The following is a 24,977-nucleotide window of genomic DNA, read 5'->3' as shown; positions in this document are numbered from 1 at the left end:
CACAAGTGCACGGCACAAATCCTGCACCTGATGCTGACCGTGGACTGCGGGGCACAATCCCGTGTCTCCTCTGTTCTTCTGTTGTCACACACGTGAGATCAGTGACAGAGGAAGCTGTTGACCCACAAGGGAGGGCTGTGTGAGAACTGTGCACCTGCTCAATTTCCTGAAAACCTAAAACTCCTCTCCAATGTAGCATCTGTTATTAGTATTAATATTACTATTTGTAAAATCAAGTTTCGGGGGAGGCCTTTGGCTCAGTGCCTCAGAAACGGCTTAGGGGGCCTGCATTCCCCATCTGAGTCCCTTGGTTGGAGTCCTGGCTGCCGCCTAAGGCGCGCCCTGGGAGGCAGTGCTGATGCTTAGTACTTGGGTCCCGGTCCCTGGTTCAGAGTTCCAGGCCCTGGCAGTTGTGGGCACTTGGGGGCAGGGAACCAATGCTGGCAACTCTGTCTATGTCTGTTGCTATGCCTTTCCGATAAAGAGAAGTCCATTTAAACAGCAGTGTGTGCTTGGTTGGTCCTGCAGGAATGAACCAGTCTGTAGGAGCCCCTGCCGGCGACCTGGAGACAGCCCTGAAGGGACCACTCCTCTGCCTTGTTCTTTACAAAAGCAAATGTGCTGGGAGTTTGGGGGGATCTCTGGGCTGGTCCGAGGCATCACAGCCTGGAGGTTGGTTTTCTGTAGTGTGTGGACATTTTGTAACGGTGAACTTAGATACTTGTGAAGTTCTACAGAAGAGGATTTATGGGGTTCCTGAGGGCAGTCAGGCGGGCCTGGTGACCTCGCAGCAGCCTTGACCCCCAGCTGCCACCGGAGAGTCGGGGGTCGAGGCCACCGTGGAGCGCCAGGGGGCGCCATCGTAGACAACACGAAAGCCGGGGCGGCGGGGCGCGGTGGCCACGTTCGTGGGCTGCGGTCCTCCGCGTGCTCTCCGGCGGTGGGTGGGCAGCGGGCCCTCCCAGGGCCACGCACGAGAGGACGGGGCTGAGACTCGGGCGCCCGGACCCGCTTTCCAGTGGTCAAGTTCTCCCAGAGTTCTCGGCTCTGCTTCCCGCAGGTCCCTAGGCGCCTCAGGCCCGCCCCCTTGCTCTTACTGTCCAATCAGGAGCGAGGGAGGGATTCCTTCGGGCTCCAGCTGGGCAGGGATATTTTATTTTTTATTTGTTTGAAAGGCAGAGTTACAGAGCGGTAGAGAGAGATAAGGAGAGAGAGAGAGAGGGAGGAGAGGGAGGAGAGGGAGGAGAGGGAGGAGAGGGAGGAGAGGGAGAGGGAGAGGGAGAGGGAGAGGGAGAGGGAGAGGGAGAGGGAGAGGGAGAGGGAGAGGGAGAGGCCTGCAGTGCCTGCATCCCATAGGGGCCCCGGTCTTCCGATCCAGCTCTCTGCTATCGCTGGGAAAGCAGTAGAGGATTTGCCCAAGTCCTCGGGCCCCTGCGCCTGGGTGTGTGGGAGACCCAGACCCAGAAGAAGCTCCGGATCCAGGCTTCGGAACAGCTCAGCTCTGGCTGTTGCAGCCATTTGGGGAGTGAAACAGCGAGTGCAAGACCTCCCTCTCTCCCTCTCTGGAACTCTGCCTTTCAAATCAATAAATACATCTTTAATAAAAAGTGTTTTTTAAAAGATTTATTTTATTGTTAAGTTATCACCAGTCATGCTAATTAACATAGCATCTCCTTGCTTACTTATGCTTTTTTTCAGAAAGATTATTGTATTTTCATTTTTAAAGATCTGATTGATTGGGGCCGGCGCTGTAGCACAGCGGTTAAAGCCCCAGCCTGTGGCGCCAACAGCCCATACGGGCACTGGTCTTTCAAATAAAATAAAATAGATCTCTTTTTTAAAAATATTTTTTATTTATTTATTTTTAAAGATTTTATTTATTTATTTGAGAGGTAGGTTACAGACAGTGAGAGGGAGAAACAGAAATGTCTTCCATCCGTTGGTTCACTCCCCAAATGGCCACAATGCCCAGAGCTGCGCCGATCCGAAGCCAGGAGCCAGGTGCTACCTCCTGGTCTCCCATGCGATGCAGGGCCCAAGCACTTGGGCCATCTTCCACTGCTTTCCCAGGCCACAGCAGAGAGCTGCATTGGAAGAGGAGCAGCTGGGACAAGAACCGGTGCCCATATGGGATGCTGGTGCCACAGGCAGAGGATTAATCTACTGAGCCACAAGCTCTGGTGCCGTAGATTCTATTTATTTATTTGAGATGTAGAATTACAGACAGTGAGAAGAAGAGACAAAGAGAAAGGTCTTCCTTCCATTGCTTCACTCCCCAAATGGCCACAATGGTCAGAGCTGTGCCAATCCGAAGCCAGCAGCCAGGGGCTGGGGCTCAACCTTTTGGGTCATCTTCCACGGCTTTCCCAGGCCATAGCAGAGAGCTAGATTGGAAGAGGAGCAGCTGGGACTAGAACCGGTGGCAATATGGGATGCTGGCGGGCGGCACCACAGCTCACTTGGCTAATCCTCCGCCTGCGGCGCCGGCACACCAGGTTCTAGTCCCAGTTGGGGCTCTGGATTCTGTCCCGGTTGCTCCTCTTCCAGTCCAGCTCTCTGCTGTGGCCCTGGAGTGCAGTGGGGGATGGCCCAAGTGCTTGGGCCATGTACCCGCATGGGATACCAGGAGGAAACACCTGGTTCTGGCTTCAGATCAGTGCAGCACACTGGCTGTAGCGGCCATCTGGGGGGTAAACCAACAGAAGGAAGACCTTTCTCTCTGTCTCTCTCACTGTCTAACTCTGCCTGTCAAAAAAAAAAAAAAAAAAAAAAGTGAGGCAGCTGGGACTCGAACCAGTGCTCATATGGGATGCCAGAATCATGGGCAGAAGCTTTACCTGGTATGCTACCATGCTGGCCCCACAGCTGTCTTTGGGAACAATGCCGTTCTGGTTCATTCTCAGAGTACTAATTCCCCAGATCCCTACTCAAGTGTTCCCGAGCCCGCTTTCAGCACCTGTGGGGTCTCTTCTCAATGTATCCTCTACCAACCATCCAGACCAGGTCATGCACAGGCAGGAAACTGGAATTCAGAGCAGAGCCAGGACTCAAACTCGGGTACTTGGTGTGGGATGCAGCTGGGGCTAAATGCCTACTCCCCAGAAAATGCACAGAACTGTTTAATTCCATTGAAGCCCTCTCTCACATGCATGAACGACCCTGAAGGGTGCAGGGCACAGACGAGGATGGGAAGAGAAGGGTGTGCTCTGTGCTGTGGAGAGGAAGGCTCCACCCACAGTCTTGCTCCAGACGTGTTGGGTCCATGTGTGCTAGGACGGCTGGGACGGGCCATGAGCCGTTTCTTCTCTGTGTGATGGCTACGTCAGTGGTCACTGTAGAATTTTTTTCGATGTATTTATATGTTTACATGATGTGCGTGTCTGCATAAGCACACACAGGTATGCTGTAATTCAGTTAGCAAATTTGTTTTTACCACCATTAGGATAAAGTCCAATGTGTCCCCGCAGCATGCAAAGCCTTGGCCAATCAGCCTTCTGCCCGTCTCCCCGACTGCGTCTCTGCCACCCCCCCTTCCTGGCCGAGTTCCAGAGGAGTTTGCTGCAGGAGGTTTAATTGGCCCTCGCTGTGATGGGGGCTGGGTGAGGACTGCAGCAGGCAGGAGTGACACGCGACAGTGGCAGCCTCCCGAGCTTAGACGTCTGCTTATATAAGAAAGCTGGAGATGGCTCTGGAAGCTGCCAGAAAAGGAGCCGTTGCGGTTGAAGGACCCATCAATCAGGGGCCCTGAACAGGTGGAGGCCGGGGCCAGTCTGCTGAAGGCTGGGCTTGGAGCTCGGGTTACCAGCCTGGGGGGCTCCTGCCAAGAGGAGGGAGACAAGGTGCCAGAGGCCTGAGTCAGGGGAAAGAGCACCCGAGGTGACCAAGGAGCCACCAAAGGGAGATGGGAGATCAGGAAGGCTCCCATCCAACCCAGTGGGTCCCACATTGGGGTCCCCTGGGCCAGAAGCAGCAGCTTGATAGTCGTGCAGGTGAGAATCAGAAACTGAGAGAAGGGGGGCGCTGGCAAAGAGGACCTGGACAGGGCTGACGAGCAACAGGGGCTACTCCGAGCTGCACCTCTAGAACTCACTGGTCCACACAACAGCCCCCAGAAAATCGAAGGTGAATTATTTTGCAGGTGGGAGACATGGGGCACGAGGGTCTGTGTAGCCCACCCAGAACCAGGGAGCAGATGGAGGGCGGGACTTGGATCCCAGCTCGTGTGCTCTCCCTGCCGCGGCGACACTCGCACCCGAGCACACGCGGCTGCAGGAGACACTCTCCTCCTGGCATCTGTGCTGCGGAAGACACTCTCCTAGCACACGCGGCTCACCGGGCTGGGGCCAGGGCCGGGGCTCCGCACCTCTCACAAGGCCCCAGGGGATGCCCCGGCTCCCGGGACGATGCCACACTGGGAGAGCCACTGCGACACTCCCGGCCACCTCACCCACAATGGGAGGACTTAGCACAGCCTGTGGAACGGCCTCCTGGGCCTCTTGCGAAGATCCACGTGCAGAATCCCCCACTGAGTTTCTCTGGGCCAACAGATGACAGAAAAGCCACACAGACTCCAGATAATGCCGTATGTACAGGCCCAGCTCATGGAGGCAGCGGGAGTCTGCCTGACGCCCCCGTTTTCCTCCAGTTCTCAGCTCCGGTTCTTCTGTGTGGTCTTCACTCCTGGGCACGCCCTCCTTTCACACTGGGCCCTAGCAGCTCTGGCCTCAGCTGCCACCAGCTGAGGAGTCTCCCTGCTTCCTGCACCCTGGCTGCCGTTGCTGGGTGTGGGTCACAGGCCCATTTTTTTTAAAAAGATTTATTTATTTATTTGAAAGTCAGAGTTACACAGAGAGAGAAGAGACAGAGAGAGAGAGAGAGAGAGAGGTCTTCATCCGATGGTTCACTCCCCAGATGGCCGCAATGGCTGGAGCTGCGCCGATCCGAAGCCAGGAGCCAGGAGCCCCTTCTGGGTCTCCCACACAGGTGCAGGGGCCCAAGGACTTGGGCCATCTTCTACTGCTTTCCCAGGCCACAGCAGAGAGCTACATTGGAAGAGAAGCAGCCAGGACTAGAACCGGCGCCCATATGGGATGTCGGTACTTCAGGCCAGGGCGTTAACCCACTGCGCCACAGCGCCGGGGCCCATTTCTTAACCATCATGGTTGCCAGGGACATGGGGTCTACTCATTGGGCAGGGCTGAGTTGTGGTTACCGTGGAGGGCCAGAAAGCTGGTTCAACTGCATCCAACACACATCAAACACAGAGGGGAACGGAGGTGCTGGGACTCAACAGACTTTGGACAGCCCACAGTCCTCAAAGGATAGAACAACAGGAAGCCAAAATGAGCCCAACTTGTTAAACTCCCATAAGATGGACCCAGGGGCTACTGTGGTGCAGAGGGTTAAGCCTTGGTTTGGGACGCCACTCACATGTCTGCTTCCGATCCAGCTCCCTGCCGATGCACCTGGGAAGGCAGTGCTTCATGGCCCCAGTGCTTGGCCCCTGCCACCCATGGAGGAGACCTGGATGGAGTTCCAGGCTCCTGCCTTCATTCTGGCCCAGACCTGGCTGCTGTGGCTATCTGGGAAGTGAACCAGTGGAGGGAAGATCTCTGTTTCACTCTGCCACTCAAATAAAAAACAAACAGCTGGCGTTGTGGCACAACACTGCCACCTGCAGTGTCAGCATCCCATATGGGCACTGGTTGGAGTCCCGACTGCTCCACTTCTGACGGCCTGAGAAAGCAGCCAAAGATGGCCCCTGCACTCGCGTGGGAGACCCAGATGAAGCTCCTGGCTCCTGGCTTAGGCCTGGCCCAGCCTTGGCTGTTATGGCCATTTGGGGGAGAGAAACAGCAGATGGAAGATATCTCTCTCTCTCTCTCTCTCTTTTTCCCTAACTCTGCCTTTCAAATAAATAATAAATAAAACCAAAACAACAAAATGTTTTAAAAAAATGGATCCAGGCAAGGCACTGAGATCATAACCAAAGAAAAAACCTGGGGTTGATGTGTTGTATCACTTCATTTATGTGAAGAATCGAGCTAAAACAACGCACGGTGTTAGAAGTCAGCATGGTGGACACCTTTGGGGGGAGGGAGGGCATCAGTTACCAAGGCAACATAAACAATCTCTGCTGGACCAATGGCAACTCACCAGCACCACTATTATCACTTTGGTGTCTCAGAGTTGGCTGGGCTCTGCTGGGTGGTTCTCACTCAGGGCCTCCCAGGTGGCTACAGTGAGACGGCGGCTGGAGCTGGGGTCATCGTGAAGGCCTCCTCACTCGTGTGTCTGGCATGCGTGCTGGGTGTGGGCATATCAGCTCTCAGAGTGGCCCGGGCAGGCCGGCCAGGTTCCCAGGGTGGGCACTGCAAGAAAGGGAACCGGGCAGAAGCCACCCTGTTAGGACATAGCCTCAGAAGACAGCCAGTGTCTGGCCAGCGCTGTAGCTCAATAGGATAATCCTCCACCTGCGGCACCGGCACACCAAGTTCTAGTCCCGGTCGGGGCGCCTGATTCTGTCCCGGTTGCCCCTCTTCCAGGCCAGCTCTCTGCTGTGGCCCTGGAGTGCAGTGGAGGATGGCCCAAGTCCTTGGGCCCTGCACCTGCAAGGGAGACCAGAAGCACCTGGCTCCTGGCTTCGGATCAGCGTGATGCGCCGGCTGCAGCGCGCCAGCCACAGCTGCCATCGGAGGGTGAACCAATGGCAAAAGGAAGACCTTTCTCTCTGTCTCTCTCTCTCACTGTCCACTCTGCCTGTCAAAAAAAAAAAAAAAAAAAAAAAAAAAAAAAAAAAAAAGAAGAAGAAGAAGAAGACAGCCGGTGTCACTTCCAGCATCCTCCCTTGGTCGTCTTGACTGATGGGAGTGGTCAAGGACTCCACCTCTCAGTGCGGAGTGGCACACACAGCAGGTGAATGGGAGACACGGCTAAAGGCATTCTGTAAAGCACATGCCACAGGGAAGTAATGACTGGAAGGGGCCGGGAGGGGGAGATTAATTCTGCTTTTTGATCTGGGGGCTGTGCAGCAGCAGTTGCACAAGGTCATGGCCAGGGTCTGTGCCTGTGCAGCTCCAGACTTGCACTTCACCCTTTAGCTCTCGGCTTTCCTGCACCCCCCACTCCCACTGCCAGCAGCCTGAATGCCCTCCCCAACCTTAATTCTCAGTTCCAGGGGGCCCGGTGCCACCTCCCCTGTAGCACACATCATGGTACTGTTTATCCATCTGCCCCCAACTTGAGGCCAGAGAGCCTCAGTTTTTATCACGTCCCCCATTAGTAAAATATCTCCAGTATTCGTGTGCACATACACACACTTATCTGTCACTTATGGGTCATACTGTATTAATATGCACGATATAAAACACGCTCTAACATAGGCATATTCACAGGGTGAGTTGAGCGTGGCTACAGGCAGACTTTCTAGTATTTTCCTCCACCTGAATGTCTTGAAACATCCCAGGGAAGCAGAACTCTCCTCAGAGACGACTGTGACCGTGAACAGCACGAGGACAGGTGACTGCCTGGCTTGTTCAGCTCAACATCCAGGGCCACAGAGCAGGATGTGGAAACACAGTCGGCTGCACACTGGACTTCTGCATACTTTACACGATGCATCCGTATATTCCAGCTAAAAAGCCCTTACCAGCATCAAGAATGAAAGGCAGACTTCTCAGAGGCAGGTATAGGGCACAGCAAGGTGCAGCCACTGCTTTGGGGTACCCACAACCCACCTTGGGGTGCCTGGCTCAAGACCTGGCTGCTCCACTTCCAATCCAGCTTCCTGCCACCTCCAGACCGGGGGCAGTGAGCGGTGGCTCAGGCGGTCATCTCTGTACCCAGGAGTTCCGGGCTCCTGGCTGCAGCCGGGCACAGCCTCAGCTTTTGAGAGGTGGATATTTGACAGGTGAACCAGTGGGTGGAAGATTTCTCTCTCTCTCTCTCCCTTTCAAATAAATAAAAATTAATTAACTTTTAAAAACAAACATTTCAAGGATGTCAGAAAAGTCAGCATCTGGGGCAGACGCATGAATTAAGCCAAGAGAACACTTGCCTCCAGACGCAGGTTCCAACCAGGAGCCCTGCAGAGTGGGTGGAAGTCTGGGGAGAGGGAAGAAAGGAAGGGATGCGTGCTGGGTAGTTCTTGGTGATGATCACGGTTGACTGTGAAAAGTCGGAGTGCGCGGCTGCTGTTGTGGTGCCGCGGGTTAAGCTGCACTTGCGGCAACAGCATCTCACATTGGAGTAGCATTTCCAGTCCCAGCTGCTCCACTTTGGACCCAGCTTCCTGCTAAATTTTTTTGGGGGGAGGTTAGTGAATTATGGCTCAAGGACTTGGATCCCTGTCACCTTCAGCCTGGCTCCAGCTCCAGCTTTGCAGCCGTTTGGGGTGTGAACCAGCAGGTGGAAAATCTCTGTTACTCTGCCTTTCAAATAAGTAAACGATAAGAAGAAAGTCAGAGACACCCGCTGTGGCACACGCAGGGCTCCTCCCTCCAAGGGAGGGTGGCTTGCCCACCCCTAAAGCCGCGCTGTCCTTAGTGAGTGACTTGGCCAACAGAATGCAGAGGAAGTGGCATTCTGGCACTTGTGCAGCTTGATCACGAGAAGCTATGCCGAGGGGCCGGCGCTGCGACACGGCGGGTAAAGCCACCGCCTGCAGTGCCAGCATCCCATATGGGCACTGGTTCGAGTCCCGGCTGCTCCACTTCCGATCCAGCTCTCTGCTGTGGCCTGGGAAAGCAGTAGAAGATGGCCCAAGTGCTTGGGCCCTGCACCTGTATGGGAGACCTGGAAGAAGCTCCTGGCTTCAGACTGGTGCAGCTCTGGCCATTGTGGCTACCTGGGGAGTGAACCAGCAGATGGCAGACCTCTCTCTGTCTCTGTCTCTCTGTGTAACTCTGACTTTTAAACAAATAAAATAAATCTTTAAAAAAATTTTAAAAAAAAAACTTAAAAGAAAGTGAGGTGCTCCAGAAAGAGGGAAACAGGGGTACAAATTCTTAGAGGTGACAGGGGGTCTGCAGTGTTTTGGACCAGCACAGTCCCAGGAAAACCCAAGTGTCACGTATATAAGCCGCAAATACAAATTTCCAAATTTCCCACTGCCATATCAAAAAGAAACAGGTGAGTTTACTCTTAGTAATATATTTTATTTAACTCCGTATATCCAAAATATTACCATATCAATATGTGATCAATATAAATTCTTTCTGTACCAAGTCTTTGCAATCTGGAGGGTGTTTTACACACACACGCGTCCACACGAGCCACACATAGGTGCTCAACGGCCGCACTGCGCGGCGCAGCCAGACCCTGCAGCCCGAGCGCGGCATGGGGGAGCTTGTCCCGCACCCAGGTCCTCAGGCCCCTACCCCCACCCAATGAAGCGGAATCTGCACTTGAACAAGATCCCAGGGGACTTGAAAGCGGGCGACAAACGGGTCGCGTTCCGCGCGAAACACTCCCGTGGCTTCTGTTGCCCACGGCAAGTTGGACATCATCCGTCCACGCAGCACACGGTTACTGAGCGCCTGGGCGACGCTAGGACACAGCTCGGGGACAGACTGACCCCCGCGCGAGGGGGCTCCCAGATGGGCGGTGAGTACGGAGCTCCCCAGCCACCGTGGCCGACAAGTGCCAAAGGCGGCCTGACCTGGCCCGAGTGCAGAGGGATCCAGAAAATACCCCAAATAAGGGAAGAGGCCACGACTGAGGCAAGAAGCCACAAGTGGATTAAATGTCCTCCAGGGCTGCCAGATCGGCCCAGCCTGCCTACGGTCAGGAAGAAGTCAGGCCTCAGAGCAACGCGGAGAGCCGCCTGCAGTCTAGGGTTACAGCCAATGTGCCAGGGACAGGGCATCACTCTGTGCAAGCGCGCCAGGGACAGCGCCCTCCCGGCGCGCAGGCGCGCCAGGCACAAAGACCCTCCCGGTGCGCAGGCGCATCAGGGCCGGAGCTATTCCTCGTGCGCAGGCGCACCAGGGACAGCACTGTCACCGCGTGCAGGCGTGTCCGCACTTGGAAAACAGGGGGAAGTGGAGCTGAGGAGCCGGGAGGGGGCCAGCGTGCCAGCCGGGGACTGACCTGAGTTAAGGAACTGTAGGTTGTCTTTTCCAAGAAAAAAAAATTCTTTAATAAAACTTTTGGACGTGTTTTACTGTAACTGAGCAGGGGAAAGAGAAAGGCTATGGCTGAGACAGGACGGTTGCGAGCTGGCGCTGCGAAGGCTGGCCGCTCTGCTTTTACGTATGCTTGGCCTTTTCCCTTAAGAAAGGCTAAAAATATTCTCCTTTACAAATGGTAACAGGGTCTTCGTAGCTGGAGAGGAAGCCACGCAAGCCCAGAGCACGCGACGCAAGAGCGGAGCAGCAGCCGCTCCGCAGGGTGGGACGCGGAGAGGGGGTGAAGGCACGTGCGAGGGAAGACCCCGCAAGTCAGAACTTCCTGGCTGCGGAACTGGGACCAGAGCGGCTACCCGAGGCTGCGCGAGGTGGCTCAGTCCCCGCAGGGGCCGAGGGCGGCCCGGCACGAGGAAGGCACCTCGGGATGATGGCGGTCATTGGGAGCGCACGTGGGCCAGAATCAGAGTGTCTCCACGCCGAGGATTCCTAGTTCCGAACCCACTGCCCCAGCGGGCCCTGACGTCAGGGCGCGCGGGAGAACTCTGCCGATCCACTGCCCCTTCCACACAGCGCGCCCCAGGTCTCCCCAAGCCCTGGACCCCGCTGAGATCCTTTCTGTCGGTCAGATCTGTGATGACGCAAGCGAAGGGAGGCCCTCAGGTGGCCTGAGTCCCAGGGAAGCTCCCCGGGGCTCCTGCAGGCGAAGTTCACCTCCGACCCCCGCTCCCCCCACCGCCGCACAACTGTCTGAACTAAAAGATGGGGTTCTGGGCAGCTTTCCCCACTTCAGCTGAAATTCAATGTTATTTCATCTCCTGCTTAGTTAACTCTTTGAGCAGCGGGCTTCACTGGGCTGAAGGATGAGATGGAGGCCTGGGAGGAGGCTGAGAGGTAATTGGGACAAGGAGCGGGTGGGAGGCCTCCAGGAGTCCTGGGGGCTGGGCTGGGCTTGGCTGGGCGTGGGCAGGTGGGCGACCAGAGTGCGGCCCCCAGGACCGTCTCTGGGACCCTGGAGAATGAAGGGGCTGAGAGGAGGAGGTTTGGAATGTGGGTGGTGGTGACTTGTTAGTGGACTTTGAGGACCACATGGTAGCCAGGGGGTGGAGTAGGGGTCCACAAGGCCTTAGGATTCCCCAGGTCTGGGGTTCAGAGACAAGGTCAGGACCAAGGCCAGAGAGTGGGAGTCACCCGTCCACAGACAGGAAGCAGGCTACAAAACAGTGAGATGGCCCCGGGGGAGGGGCAGAGAAGACAGCAGAGTCCCCCCGCCCCCATCTAAGGGATCGGTGAAAACAGACGCCTACAGAGCAGCATAGGAGATGTCGGGGGACAGTGTGCGTGCAGCAGGCCGCGGCGCTCAGCACCGCCCATTTTTTCCAAGATGGCCAATAAGATGCGCAGGGGACAGGCCCGCTGAGCCGGGCTCCTCAGTGTCACAGAAAGAGGTTACCAGAAGGCAGGGCCGTAGGAGGTGCGCCTGAACCCTCTGGTACTGGACTAGGGGTGGAAATACCGGCATGAACTCGTGTTTATTTTTACACAGAGATACACACATGTGTACAGACACGGGTTTGCACACATACATGCATTTCCCAGCTGTGTCGGCTGCGAATGAGAATTAGGGACCCCCAACAGCAGTGCGCACAGCCCACGCCTAGACCCCGGTCCCTAACACATCCTTTAGGAAGAGGCACCGGGCCCCCTGGAGCAGGGGCAGGGAGGGCGCGGCAGAGCCAGACGGTGAGGCGCTCAGGAAGAGGGGCACATGGGAGCGGCCCTGAAAGGGGCTGCGATGGCCCAAGGCTGGACAGTCTGAGCGACGACACTGGTCGCACCCAGAGTAGAGGCAGCACCCTCCAGTCCACGCTCATAGAAACCGACAGCTGTGCAAGTCGGACAGGACACATTTCCCGTGCAGGAAGGCGGGGAAAGAAAGCCACCAGGACCCCACCACGGCGGTCATTGCCAGCCCAGGCCGACTGGTGGACGCTGAAGTCACGGCCAACCACGGGACGCCCGCACTGCCTCACAAGACCAACTGCTCGACATTCCTCCCGCCAGGAAGTGCAGCACGTGGGGGCACCACGCGCCACCACCACCGAGAAGCCTGCCGCGCCTACCTTTACTAAGTGACCCAGGTGAACGGCACCTCGGCGAGGGTTCCCCCCAAGCCCCGGTATGATGAGGAAAATACCGGACAGATCCCCACTGAAACCTCACCGGGACCCGTCCAAACCATAGGGGTCACGAAAAACAAGGAAAGCCCAAGAAAGGATCACCGATTGGAGGAGGCCGGGGAGACGGGAGCAGTAAATGATATCCTGGATTGGATCCTGGAACAGAAAAGGAACATTAGCGGGAAATCGGGTGAGATGTGGGCAGTCTAGAGTTTGGTAAAAGTATCAGCGTTCATCTCTTGGTTTTGGCAAACACTGCAAGTGGGTGAGATGCCAGGGTGAGCGGAAGCTGGGTGCAGGCCCGAGAGTTCCTGTAGCTCACGCACTGCTCAGTAAAGCACCGTTCAGCGTGTATCACCCAGTGAAAAGGCGGCTGATGCCAGCCGGTTCCCGAGCACCCTCCAGGTCTCATCTCCGAGCCCACAGCCCTGGCCAGGCCCAGCCCGGCCCCCCGACCAGACAGGCTTGCCTCCCCCCCGGACCAGGGCACCGTGTCTCTGCCATCACTGGGTCCCTCTCCGCTTAGGGGTAAGGCTGCTTCCCTGACTGCCCCGGAACACCTGTGTGCAGCCAGATCCCGGGTCTGAGGTCTCTCAACCTGGCCCTTAATCTCTCTCGGCCCAGTCTGCCGGAACCCCCTGCTGGTATCCCCTACCCCACTCCCCAGTCCAGGACACACCTGAGGCAGCCTAAATGTCCCACCCACCCACACACCCACCCATCATGCCAGATCACTCCCCAGCCTGCCACCTGCCACACCCACGCATGTCCCCAGCACCCCAGCTGTGAGGAACATGGGGCTGGCAATGTGGGGTGCCTGCCCTGCTGCATCCCCCTCTCCCCCCCGCCCCAGCCATGGCTGCAGGAGCCCGTTGACCACAGCAGGTAATTAAATCCCCGTGTGAAGACTCGCTGGGGAACTGGGAGGGAGGGACGGTCACGCGGAGCTGGCGCGGGAGCCCCCCAAACCCCCACCCCCCGCCCCGGGCCAGCCCACCTGCCCGCGATGGAAGCAGAGCACGCAGGGCTCTGGGAAGGAGGAACCGGAGCCGCTGTCCCCTGTTCCGACTCCACTCTGTTCTCACAGGCCCCAGGCCACGCTTCTCGGTCCTAATCCACGACCAAGCCAAGGGGGCACCGCCTTCACAACGGGCCCAGACTGCCACGGTGACTCCCCCACCGCTGCCCAGGCGGCCCTGGTGCCACCGTCTCATGCCGGCTCTCCCTGCTCTCTCCCCCTTAGCGAGCTCACCCTGAACTGCCGTACTGCGGATGTGCCAATCTCCCAAATCCGCATGTCCAGCCCAGCTCCCTGCTGGTCCAGGGAGTGCCGGTGAGGCCTCCGTCCCGCCGTCCCCACGTGGTTGCTGGCGCTCCCGCCCTGCGCGCCCGCTGGAAACACAGGGCAGCCCTGCACTGCTTTTCCTCACCCACGTCCACACCCCCAAACCCCGGCACCTCTGCCTTCGAATCATGTCCAAGATCAGGCCACCCGTCCCCACCTCCCCCACCACCACCCTGGCCAGCCATCCTCCCAGCACTGACTCCCTGCTGGGGCCCTGCCTCCAGCCCCATGCCCCCCCCCCGCCTTGTTTCAGTTAGCTGAAGGGGGGTAACAAATCACCCTAAAAGCCAGGGGCATCAAAGAACCACCGTTTCTCTGCTCAGGAATGTGCCATTCGGGCAGGCTGAGGTTGCGGGGCCCAGGAAGGTCTCTCTCCCCACGCGGCGTCAGCACGCCTGGCACCTCAGCTGGCGCAGCTGGCGCAGCTGGGCAGGGGCAGGGCTCCGATGCGGAGAGCAGTTTCCAGGCCTCCCGAGGCTCCTGCAGCGCAAGCGGTTGGTCAAGACAAAGCACAGGGCTGGGCCTGGCTTCCGGGGGAAGGCAGGCAACGCCACTTCTTGACTGGAAAAAGAGAAAGTGGGGCTGACTTCACTGCAGGCATTGTAACCTCGTGGAAACAGCGGATTCCACCTAGAGCCAGTTCCCCGGACGCCTTAAATACTCCACTGACTGTGCGTGCTCCCTCCCATGGCTTGAAAGTCCTTCCTCAGCTCCCAGTGCCGGGTGAGGCCCAGAGCCCTTACAGAAGCCGCCCGGCCCGGCCTCCTGCTCTGCTGTCGCTCCCCACGGTGGCTTATTAGCGTCAGGACCAACTTGTCCACCGCCTCGGGGCCCGGCTTAGCTATCCTATGGGAATGCGCTCTCACAGCACCTTCCATCCGTCTTTGCAACTGCGCGCTGTGCGGGCATCGGACACTCTGAACCCCCACCTGGGACCTCCTTTGAGGCAGGAAAACCAATCTGTTCTCAGCTGTGCTGAGCACGAAGCAGAGGCCAGACGTCTTGAGTCCGCGGCAAACTCTGAGGCAGCCTCTTTGTAGAGAGGGGACTGGGCGTGGCGGGGCCCCGGGGGATGCTGGGATCCAGATCTTTGCTCGTTATCTGGTGAATGACGACTGAGCCCCTGCTGTGTGCCGGGCACCCTTCCAGGTGCTGGGGACAGAGCATGAAGTAGACAACGGCACCCGCCCTCACGGAGCCGGCAGTGGGAGGCACAGGAGACGGACAATAAACAGAAGAAATCAGTCCTCAGTCGCTACATGCTGATAGGATAACAGTAAGCAGCAAGTGGAAGGAAGGAGAATGGATGCGTATGGTGAGGGTTCAGGTCTACAGGCTTGGTCAGGGAGGGCCAAGGAGGAGGTGGCATCTGAGTAAGACCTAAGGGAGTGAAGAATGAGTCTGGGCTCTCTGGGAGATGCTGAGATGGGAGTTTCAGGCAAGGAGAACAAAAGTGCAGAGGCCCTGCGGCCGGTGTGGCTGCAGCAGAGCAAGGAGAGCAGCCCACGTCAGAGAGGTGGTGAGGGGCAGGGGCCCTGCACAGGACTCCGGCTCCCACCCCGAGTGAGATGCAGGCATGCAGGGTCCTGAACAGGGGCAGGACGAGGCCTGTGTCCCTCTGACTGCAGGGGGTGGGGGTGGGAACCGGGAGACCGCTGAGGAGGCTGCTACAATGGCCTGTGCAGATGAGGGTGAGCAGGACCCTGGCATTTGGAGTGTAGGGACCGAGAGAGGTGGTCAGGTTCTGAACACATGGTGAAGACGCCCGCTAGTGGACCTGACGTGGGCGTCAGACAGCTCCCATGTCTGAGCCCGGAGCAACCAGGAAGGAGCTGCCGTTTACCACATCGGACACGGAGGGTACAGATTCTTCAACTGGACCGAGATCACTCTGGAGATACCAAGAGCCAATAGAGGGTATCGCAAGGGAGAGGCCCTAGGCTGGAAGCAGAAATGGGACCCACATCTCCGTGCCTCTCCCAAATTCCTTGCCGCCTGTACCTGATCTGGCCCCTGCTGAGGTCTCCAGGCTCACCTGCACCCTGCTAAGTCAGAGAATGGCGCGCGCGCGCCCACCCGCGCCCACCCGCCCCTGAGCCGGCCTCTTCCTAGCCACGAGGTCCTGGGCAAGTCACTTAATGTTGCTCGCCCTCGGTATCACCATCCGCGGAAGGGAGATGGAACAGCGCGTGCCTCCTAGGATTGATCACGCAAAACCTTTTTGAACCGCTCATCTGCAATGCGCAGGCCCCATTGCCCGTGGCGGAGACATCCCCCTCTCCCCGGCAGCACGTCAACTCCTCCCCGCACCGCCTCCCGCGCACCTGCCCCAATCCTCCTCCCAGCCACAGCCGCCAACCCTGGACTCCCAGATCCAACTCCTGTCCGTTTATTTCCACATCACAGCAAGCTGAGCCGTATCCCTGCCCTACCCGGAATTCTCCCGCGGCTTCTCACCGCCCTCAGGACAAAGACCAAGCTCTTTAAGTGGCCAAGAAAATTTTCCAGCATTTAATCCATGCAGAACGGCCAATACCGTGTCCAGCACCACCAGAGCCCCTCCGCGCACAGGCAGACCCGGCTGCTTCTCGCCGCCGCCCCTCGTCCAGCCAGGCCTCCCCAACCGCACCCACCTCCTTTGGGTGCCCGGCGCGCCCCGCGCTGCCTCCATCACTAAGCGCACACACACCCCTACCGGGTCCTTGCCCGCCTTTCCCACGGACTGGGGCTTCCCGTGAGCCGGCCGGTGATGTCCGTACGAGGGGTAGTTGCAGGCCCCATCCTTACCGCCTGCTCCGGCACCCCGAGACCCTAACCCGCAAGTCCTCGCGGCACAGCCCAGAAACCCTCCTTCCGCACGCCTCAGGAGACCTTTGCACCGCACGACCCAAAGCGCCCAATCAACGCCTTCTCTGTGGCTACTGACCGCCCCATAGATCCGGGCCCTGGATACCTCTGAGTGCCTATTGGCTGCCCCGACACTCGCTCCCAAGCGTGAGCGAAGAGGATTCTGGTCTTTGTAGTTCCCTTACGAACAGTGGGAAAAGAGATCGCTAAGTACAATGCCATTTCCCAGGGAGCGCCGCGCAACAGCGCAGACACAGGATAACCTTTGAACCAGACAGCTCTTGATTGGCCCGCCAAATTGCCATGGAAGCGGCACTACTTACCTGGAACCCAAGGAGTTTCTGCCTGAGAATGTCAAAGCGCTTGGCTCCGCAATGATTCCAAAAGGTGGGTCCAGGTGTGTGCGGGGGTCAAGTCTACCCACTGCCTGCCTGCCCCCACGACACTGATGCCTGCCTGGCTTACTAGGGCCGAAGGAACACGGTGTTTCCCGAACACGGGCCGCAGTCTGTCTGGGTGCCAGTTTACGCTAGGAAGGTTAATGCCGGCCGGGGTCGCACCTGGAGCCGCACCACCAAAATCTCTCGGCACCCCCTCCCGAAATGCTCCTCCCACCATGCCTCGGCGGGCCGGGTAAGGGGAGCGGAGGCCCTGCAGACGCTCAGGCAGGCGTGTGAGAAAGCTCTTTACTGGGGGGTACAGCAAGGAGGAGCAAGGCCATCTCCCCCTACCTGCCCCCGCCCCCTCCTAGGGCCCTGGGAGGAGGGGAGCCTCCCCCCACCGGACCACCACTGTCTTTGGTACAATAAATAGAAAACAAGGGGGGAGGGGGAGCCAAGGGTCCAGTCCTTAGTGGGAGGGTCTGAGCAAACCCCTCTCCTCGACCCCCTGCCCCAGGCCCGTCAGTGCAGGCCTCACCCGCCCCCGCTGGGTAGCAGCAATTCCAGTCAAGGGGAGAGATGAGGATGGGAGCCCAGGGCCCCCACGTGGGGGGAGGGTATGGCTTCAGGAGGGGCCCCAGGGAGGGGGCAGGGTCATGAGCTGGCCGCCGTGCTCTGCGGCACACCCCGGAGGCCCAGGCGAGGCCCCAGAGCGGCAGGATCGTCAGGGGGTGGGAGAGGCGGGCGACCTCCCGTCATCCGAGTCCGCAGGGCTGAGGCAGCCGGGTGCTGGGGGGCAGGCGCGGGGTGAGGCGGGGAGCAGTCCGGAGGGCCGCCCGCCAGGCTCACGTCCATCAGCTCCGGGGGTGGCGGTGAGGTTGGTGACGGGGGCCGGCCAAGGCAGCGGGGCTGGGGGGGCATCTGGGCCCCGGGCCCCGGCAGTGACGAGGCAGAGGTAGGGGCTGGATGTGTCTTATGGGGCACATCACCCCCTGCCCAGGGGCGCAGCGGCTGGGAGGGTGGGACCTAAAGGAGCAAAGGAGCAGTGGGTGATGGAGCCTGGGGTCCTGCAGCCCCAGGCACCCCACCGCCCGCCTCCACAGCCCCCAGCCTCCAGTACCTGGGGGCTGTTCATCTCACAGTCAGTGATGGGCGGCCCGGGACCCCCACAGTAGCGGTTGCTGTAGCGGTAGGCCCGGTTGTCGCTGGAGGAGCCACTGGAGCCTCCTGGAAGCACGAGAGGAGAGAAAAGCCACGGTTGAGGGAGCCGGTGGCAGGGTCTGGGGCTGGCTGAGCCTGGCTGATGGCCCCAGGCCTAGGTTATGGCTCGGGTGATCACAGCCCACTGGAAGGCTCGGGCCCAGTTTTTGAGATTTGGGGGTGTTAAAGCCAGAGCCAGTTTTAGGCGTCCGGCCACAAGCCATGTTTTGGAGATGGCGTCACGGTCACGGTCACGGTCACCTGCAGCTCCTCCACCCCAGCCCGTTTGGGAGTTCAGGATCAGGCCGCTTCAGAGCTGCTGTGTGACAGCCCAGAGGCCAAGGTCAGAGGCGCCCCCACCCCTGTGGTCCCCCGCTCTGGGCACTGGGCACCCACCCGAGCTGGAGATGGAGCTGGTGGTGCTAGAGGAGGGGCAGGTGTCGAGGGGTGCGGGCGAGGTGGAGGCACTGCTGCCTGCCGGGCCCGTGCTGGTGGCCTCGTCGGCCGTGCGGCGGAAGAAGCCGTGCTGCAGAGCGCCCAGCGGGCTGATGCGGGCGGCGGGCTCGTACTCCAGCATGCGCAGCACCAGGTCCTGGAAGCGGAGGTAGTCGGCGGGGCTGTGGCCCGGCTCCCCCGCCCGCCGGCCCCCGGGCCCGCCCGTCTGCACGCCCAGCACCTCCTGCAGCCGCCGTGTCCCGGGGCCCTGGTAATCCTGGCAGGGAGGGGGTGGGAGGGGGGGCAAGAGAGTGGCCGTCAGTGGGCAGGAGGGGCAGGGAGACACACACGGGGAAACAGAGAGAAGGTGGAGAGAGAGGCCAAGAAAAGCCAGCGGGAGGGCAGGAGAGATGGGGTGGGCAGACGAGGGGAAGAGGTAGGACGGGAAAGACACAGGGGAGGCGGCAGGGGGAGGGGGCGCCCCGAGTGTGAGAGAGTGAGGGGCCACCCAGGGCAGGGGGAGTGGCGCGGGGCAGGAGCCGCACCTTCCTGAGTTCCTTTGTCCTTCGTAGGGTCCAGCCACCCCCAGGCAGCCGCTCAAAGTACTTGCGGGCCTTGGGGGCCTGGTCCAGCATGGGGGCTGGCGGGATGCCTAGCACCTCCACAATGCGGTTCATCTGGTCCACCTGTGAGCGGGCAGGGTCAGGTTAGCAGGCTGGCCAGGCTCCACCCCGCCCCCTCCAGCGCACCCCTTCCTGGGGGCGCACCTCATTGGAGCCGCTGAAGAGGGGCTCCCCAGTGTGCATCTCCACGAGGATGCAGCCCAGGGACCACATGTCAATGGCCAGGTCGTAGGGCGTGCCCAGGAGCACCTCAGGCGAGCGATAGAAGCGGCTCTGGATATACTGGTAGATCTGCAGGGAGGGCGACAGTCAGGGGCCCAGCCTTGGCTAGAGGACCCAGCTGAGGACAAGCTTCTGACCCCAATCTGGAAATGGAGGATCCAGATCCCAACGTTCTCAGCACCAATTTCTGGGGAGCCACTGCCACCACCACACTGGGCAGCGTCAGGGTCTCTGCGGGCCTGGCCCTGACCTCGCCAAACACCTCTCACACGGGGCTGCACAGCTGAAGCCCCTCCCCTCCGCCCTTCCAGGCCCAAAAGCAGCCCAGCTTCGCCCCGCCCACACCCTGCCCGCTCAGGCTTCCCCTCCCTCCTAGTGGGCAGCGCACCCTGTAGGGCTCTCCTGTGCCCGGTCACCCACCAGCCCCAGCCCGCTCTGGCCACACCCACCCGCCAGCCCCGCCCCTGCTCTGGCCACACCCACCGCCAGCCCCGCCCCTCACCCGCTGGCCCAGCTGGCAGGAGCTGCCGAAGTCCACGATCTTGATGGCGCTGCGCTTGGGGTTGCAGAGCAGGATGTTCTCGGGCTTGAGGTCGCAGTGGATGATGCTGAGCTCGGGCGTGGCCAGGAAGAGCAGCGCCGTGCAGAGCTGCTGCGCCAGCTTCCGGGTCAGGTTCAGCGAGACGCCGCGGAAGTGTGTGTTGCGCAGGAGGTCGTACAGGTTGTAGGACAGCAGCTCGAACACCAGGCACAGGTGGTTCCGGAACATGAAGTGCCGCTTCAGGTGCACTGCAGGAGACGGAGAGGCGGCGGGCTCAGGGCTGGCTGCTGCTGCCCAGGTCACCCGGGAGCGCGGCCCGCGGGGACCAGCTGCTGGCCGTGATATTTTTATAACTCAGTTCACACAGGAAGTCAATCTCTTTTCTAGTCTCTGTCAAACCTTCCGATGAAACCAAAGTGAAAGTTCCCATGAGCTACAGTAAGTCTTCCACCCGGTCCCACACTTCCTCATCTAACTGTGGACCAGTCTGCAGCTTAGTTCTGTTTCAGGGACAAAGGATCCCTAAGTTTTCCTTGTAAAAGAAATCCGTTTGCCTTTCCTAGGAGGAATTAGTTCAAGAAAGAGGAACAAGCACAGTTGCTAAGAATAACGACTCTGGAGGCCTCTGCCCCGACGTTACAGCTCTGCAGAGTACAAGGGGTCACCTCCTACAGGTGACGGCGCCTCGGGGCCACGGTTTATCCCGAGATGTGGACGTGGGCAGTGCCGCCCCTTCCCTCGGGCAGTCGGCCCCCAGCAAGCTTGGCCCGAGTGGCACAGAGCGCAGGCGCGTGCGCGCGCGCGCGCGCACGCACACACACACCCGCCCCGCCGCGGGCGACCCCTCCCGGCCTCACCTATGTAGTACTTCATCTCCGTGTCGTGCTGGTTCATCAGCTCCAGCAGCCGCAGCTCGACCTGGGCCTGGTTCAGGAAGGCCTTTTTGTTCTTGATGATCTTGATGGCCACCAGCTCCTGGGTCTGATGGTCATAGGCTTTCACCACCTGTGGGGCAGGGCAGGCCGCGTCACCAAGGGGGGCGGGGGAGGGGGACAGGGAAGGGCAGCTCCCAGCACTGCCGACACAGCTGGGTGCTCATCACGGGAGACACTGGGGGGACCAGGGCACAGAACCACGCGTCTTGCTATTAGCACTGTTTTACAGAAGGAAACAGACGCAAGGAAAGTGACTGCGAGCGGACCTTGAAGCCACTGAGCCACCGGGAGACGGGTCAACAGGAGTGGGGGCCACGGGGCCGTGTCCACACCTGGCCGAAGGAGCCTTTGCCGATGAGCGAGTCGATCTCGTAGCGCTCCAGCCAGCGCTCGCCGCTGCGCACGATGTAGTCGTGGTTGTCGTCATCGTAACCGTGGTTCAGGACCTTCTTCTCCTTCTTGGTGCTGGAGTCCTGGGGCGGCGCCTGCTGGGCCCGCCGCTTCTTCTTGGCATAGTACACCTGCCCGGCCGCCAAGGGAAACAGCGTGGTGAGTGACCTGTGGTGGCAGCCAGGCCCCTCGCGCCCGGCCCAGGGCACACCTCCCCCCCAAGCCTGGGCCCACCTCATTGATGTGCTTATAGGTCTTGATGAGGTCCACAGAGAGCTTGCGCAGCGGGGCTGAGGTGGCGTCCCGGAAGGCCAGGGGCGGCCTCCGGGGCAGCAGCCGCACATCAGGCAGCACCTGCAGGGCAAGGAGGCGGTGGGCATGGAGGCGGGTCTTCACCTCCAGCCTCAGCAAGGGCGCTGCCGGCTCCCCGCCTGCCCGGCCAGGGATCCCTGCTGGAACGGCCTCCCCATGGACGGAGCAGCCTGCCTAGAGCAGGGCCTGGCACGGCGCGGTGTTTGTCAGGCTGATGAGCGCGTGTGCCATTCATAAGGGGATTTCAACGAAGTTCTTGGGAAAATGGAATTAAGAGATTCTTTTGGTGCGAAATGCCTTTTGAAAATTCATATGCCTTTGTCATGGATTTTTGATTACAACTTTTTGAAGATCTCTTTGTATGCATGGCGTTTGTTTGTTTATTTTCGTTTGCATTTTCCTGAGTTTTCCCGGAGCCTCAGCTGGCGTTTTCACCCCCGCTTCCTCCTTCCTGAACTGCGCAGGAAAACCTGGCCCTGCCCTTGCAGCCCTCCAGCCTGACCCGCTCCACTCTGGGACCCCTCCTCGGAAGGACCTCAGCTCAATTTCCTGTGCCCCTCAGGCCTCCCAGCCTTCACCCTCCAGGCCTGAGCGCCTTCGCCCGCTCTTCCTCACTAGGCTCTGGGTCTGGGGGAGGCGCCTGGCCTCCCAGTGCACCCTGCTCCGAGTCCTACACTTCAGAGCCTTCACTGCTCTGTCCTCGGTAGCTTCACCCTGTGCCACCCAGGCCCTAGGCGCTCAACTCCTCTGCCGGTCCACCTCCCCAGACGCCCCAGCCCAGCCTCCTTTGTCCCAGTGACCACTCCTGGGCATTGACGCCGGGCCAGGCGCCGTCCTCAGCATTTCTCTACCTCGTTTCACCCTCAGGGCAGCCCTGTGGGGTGGGCAGCGTTACTGGCCCCATTTTATAGATTTGAAAACTGACATCAGTATTTGAACCCAGATTCTCCCAGGTCAGGGGACCTCCACTCCCAGGGGCCCCATCCTGCCCAGGGAGATGGTTCCAGACAACCACACTGATTGCAGTCCTGAGACTCTTCCATCCCAAGTCTCCCTGACCCCCAGGGAAGTGGGCCCCCCTCAGGTGAACACATACCTGCGTGTGCTCCTGGGGCCCTGGGAAGCCAGAGAAGGGACCATGGCCTGGTGGGACAGCCATGGTGGGCTCAGAGGGCCGCAGGGGTGCGAGGCCTGGAGCGGGAGCCCGGCCGGGGGGCGCCTTCTCGCATCCTGCACCTCGGCTGCCACCGCCGCTGAGACCTGGGAGTAGCAGGAGACGGGGAGACAACACGGAACGAGGGGACATGTGGGGCGGTGCCAGGCAGGGAAGGGGTGGGCGTAAGCAATGGGGGGGGGCACAGTGACAGCAGCGACAAGGGGGACAGAGAGGGGGCAAGCAGAGCCCAACAAACGATGACCAAGTACGTGGAGGAGGCAGCGGCAGGACACATAAAAGGGAGCATTGGGAGCCAGGCGTGGTGGGGGTGGGGGACACGGGCATGCCCAGGACAGGACAGACACCGACAATCGGGGGAGAGAAGAGGATAATGACAGAAAGCACCGACCACAGGCGGCACAGGGCTCATTCTCTCCTTCCCACTTCTACCTGTGGCCGCCTGGGCCCCTCCTGCAGTCTTCCCTGAGCACCAGGGGCTCACCCCGTCCCACAGGCTCCTCTAAGCCAGAGGACTCCGGATCTGGCCGCCCCTCCCCCTTCACCACAGCCGAGCCCTCTGCAGGCCCTGGAACCGTGTCGGGGTCCTCGGGGATCTCCTAGCCACACCGGGGTGACCCGAGAGCCGCCTCTGGGGCACGCTCCCACACCAGCACACATCTCTCCCCCAAGACACCCTCCGGTCACACCAAGTCCTCTCCCCCTAGCAGGGCCTTCTCCTGGGAGCCTCCCTCACCATAGTCCACTTTCCTGCGGTCACACTGGGCTCTTCCCTGGGTCACCCCGAGACCCCCTCCCAATCAACACGTTCCTCCCGATGGGAGCAACGGGGAGGTGTCTTCCCACGCTCACGGTGATCTCCCTTTCTCCCCCCACTGGACCCCTGCCCTCCCCCACCCTGCACTACCCAATATTCCTACAAGGGCCCTTTCTCCAGTTACCCCTCTCCATACGAGAGTCGTTCCCCAGATGTGACCATTCCTAGAAGGCCCCAACAGACAAGCCCACATAATGTTTTCTACTCCCGGAGCAGCCAGCACCACAGAATCTTCTCCTCACGGGTCTTCCCCAATGTCAGATCCCTTTCTCCTTCCCACGCCTGCCACTCCAGGACCCCTACTCTCTTGGCGCTAACCCCCCCTCCCACACTAGCATCGGCTCTCCCAGCCCCCATCCCCTACCGGGGTCAGGGCTGGTGCGGGACCCACGAGGGGCTGGGGCGCGGTGGGGCCCCCAGTTGGGTGGGCGAGCGGCCAGCATGGCGGTGGCGGCGGCGGCAGTGGCGAGAAGGTGGCCGCCTGTCCCCGGCCTGGCCGGCCCGGCGAGCCCCGCGGCGGGGAGGGCAAGCGGGACAGGCGGCCCGGTGGGTGACAACAGCAGCCGCCGCTACCGCCGCCGCTGCCGGGGGCGGGGAAAGGAGGGGACTCGGGTCAGCCCAGGGCACGCGGGGGAAGGGGAGAGCAGGTGGACGGGGGAGGGGCGGGTTAACCCTCGCCCCACCCGCCCCACCCTGAGCGGCCATCCGCCTCCAGGGACCCCAGCGTCCCGCCCCCCACCCAGGAGGCCCGCCCCAGCAGGCGGGGTTTCACCGAGCTTGGCAATCTGCACCTGCCATGGCAACAACCGCGCCATTGGCCACTGCTACCAAGAGCTCAACCAATCCCAGCCTGGGGCAGCTGTTGCTAGGCAACGACGATGCGGCCGGCGGAGCCGAGCCCAAACAAAGGGCGGGAGTGGGGCCCGATTACCCCCTCCCAGCCTTCCTCCCAAGACGGCTCCCCTGGCCCGGCCTTTTCCAGGAATCGGACTATGAATAGGCAAGCGCAGCCCGCACCTGCCGGAACCTCCCTCCCCTCCTCTCTTCTCCTCCCTCGGCCTCGTGCTAAGTCTCGAAGCTACGCGGGCAGGGCGGATCCCATCCCGTCTTTCCCCCCAGCAGCGCGTGCTGCCCCGGCTGTCCCCGTGTTGTTACCTGAGGGCGCGGGCAAGGGGACTCAAAGTGCTCGGGCGGCCCGAGCTCAGATCTGCCCACTGGCTGAGGGTATCCGGCAGACACGGCCAGCCAGGGCCCTGATTACCCAGTAATGCAACCAGCAAAATGGCGACCACAACAAACCGCCCCCCCAACCCGCCCCAGGCTCCGCCCCTACCCCAGTCCGCCCCCTCACGTGACCCAGGGTAATACTCCGCGCATGCGCCCTTCCTGTGCTCACCCGCAAGCATGCGCAGTGAACTACCAATCCCGCCCGAGTAGCCGAATCCCCGTTCT

General features: G+C 60.2%; 1 protein-coding gene and 1 long non-coding RNA gene across 8 annotated transcripts; both read right to left on the bottom strand.

Moving 5' to 3' along the window:
- Positions 1–4,775: 4,775 nt before the first annotated feature.
- LOC138846448 (uncharacterized) lies at positions 4,776–16,546 on the bottom strand. 2 transcript variants are annotated; one of them, XR_011383938.2, is made up of 4 exons: positions 16,437–16,533; positions 7,737–7,948; positions 6,157–6,371; positions 4,776–5,042 (listed from the first exon to the last, which is right to left on the bottom strand). It is a non-coding gene; the product is annotated as an uncharacterized LOC138846448 (long non-coding RNA). The 2 variants fall into 2 exon arrangements; XR_016224514.1 differs by lacking the exon at positions 7,737–7,948 and having other exon boundaries at positions 16,437–16,546.
- A 622-nt stretch (positions 16,547–17,168) lies between these two features.
- DYRK1B (dual specificity tyrosine phosphorylation regulated kinase 1B) lies at positions 17,169–24,861 on the bottom strand. 6 transcript variants are annotated; one of them, XM_070062217.2, is made up of 12 exons: positions 24,681–24,861; positions 22,631–22,794; positions 21,457–21,576; positions 21,165–21,353; positions 20,755–20,902; positions 19,859–20,145; positions 19,279–19,425; positions 19,057–19,197; positions 18,753–18,788; positions 18,473–18,668; positions 17,997–18,103; positions 17,169–17,902 (listed from the first exon to the last, which is right to left on the bottom strand). In XM_070062217.2, exons 2-12 carry the CDS (start codon positions 22,691–22,693, stop codon positions 17,531–17,533), a joined length of 1,806 nt encoding a protein of 601 aa, XP_069918318.2. In that variant the 5' UTR covers positions 22,694–22,794; positions 24,681–24,861; the 3' UTR covers positions 17,169–17,530. The 6 variants fall into 6 exon arrangements, with proteins under 6 accessions (XP_069918318.2, XP_051692474.2, XP_051692476.2 ...); XM_051836514.3 differs by lacking the exon at positions 24,681–24,861 and adding an exon at positions 23,890–24,117; XM_051836516.3 differs by having other exon boundaries at positions 18,473–18,788.
- Positions 24,862–24,977: the final 116 nt, after the last annotated feature.

Source organism: Oryctolagus cuniculus, chromosome 18, assembly GCF_051225735.1.
Source record: "Oryctolagus cuniculus isolate XC-2025 breed Fujian yellow rabbit chromosome 18, ASM5122573v1, whole genome shotgun sequence".
NCBI classification, from domain to species: Eukaryota; Metazoa; Chordata; class Mammalia; order Lagomorpha; family Leporidae; genus Oryctolagus; species Oryctolagus cuniculus.
The sequence above is the reverse complement of the archived record's forward strand: the minus strand, read 5'-3'. Positions and strand labels throughout refer to the sequence as shown.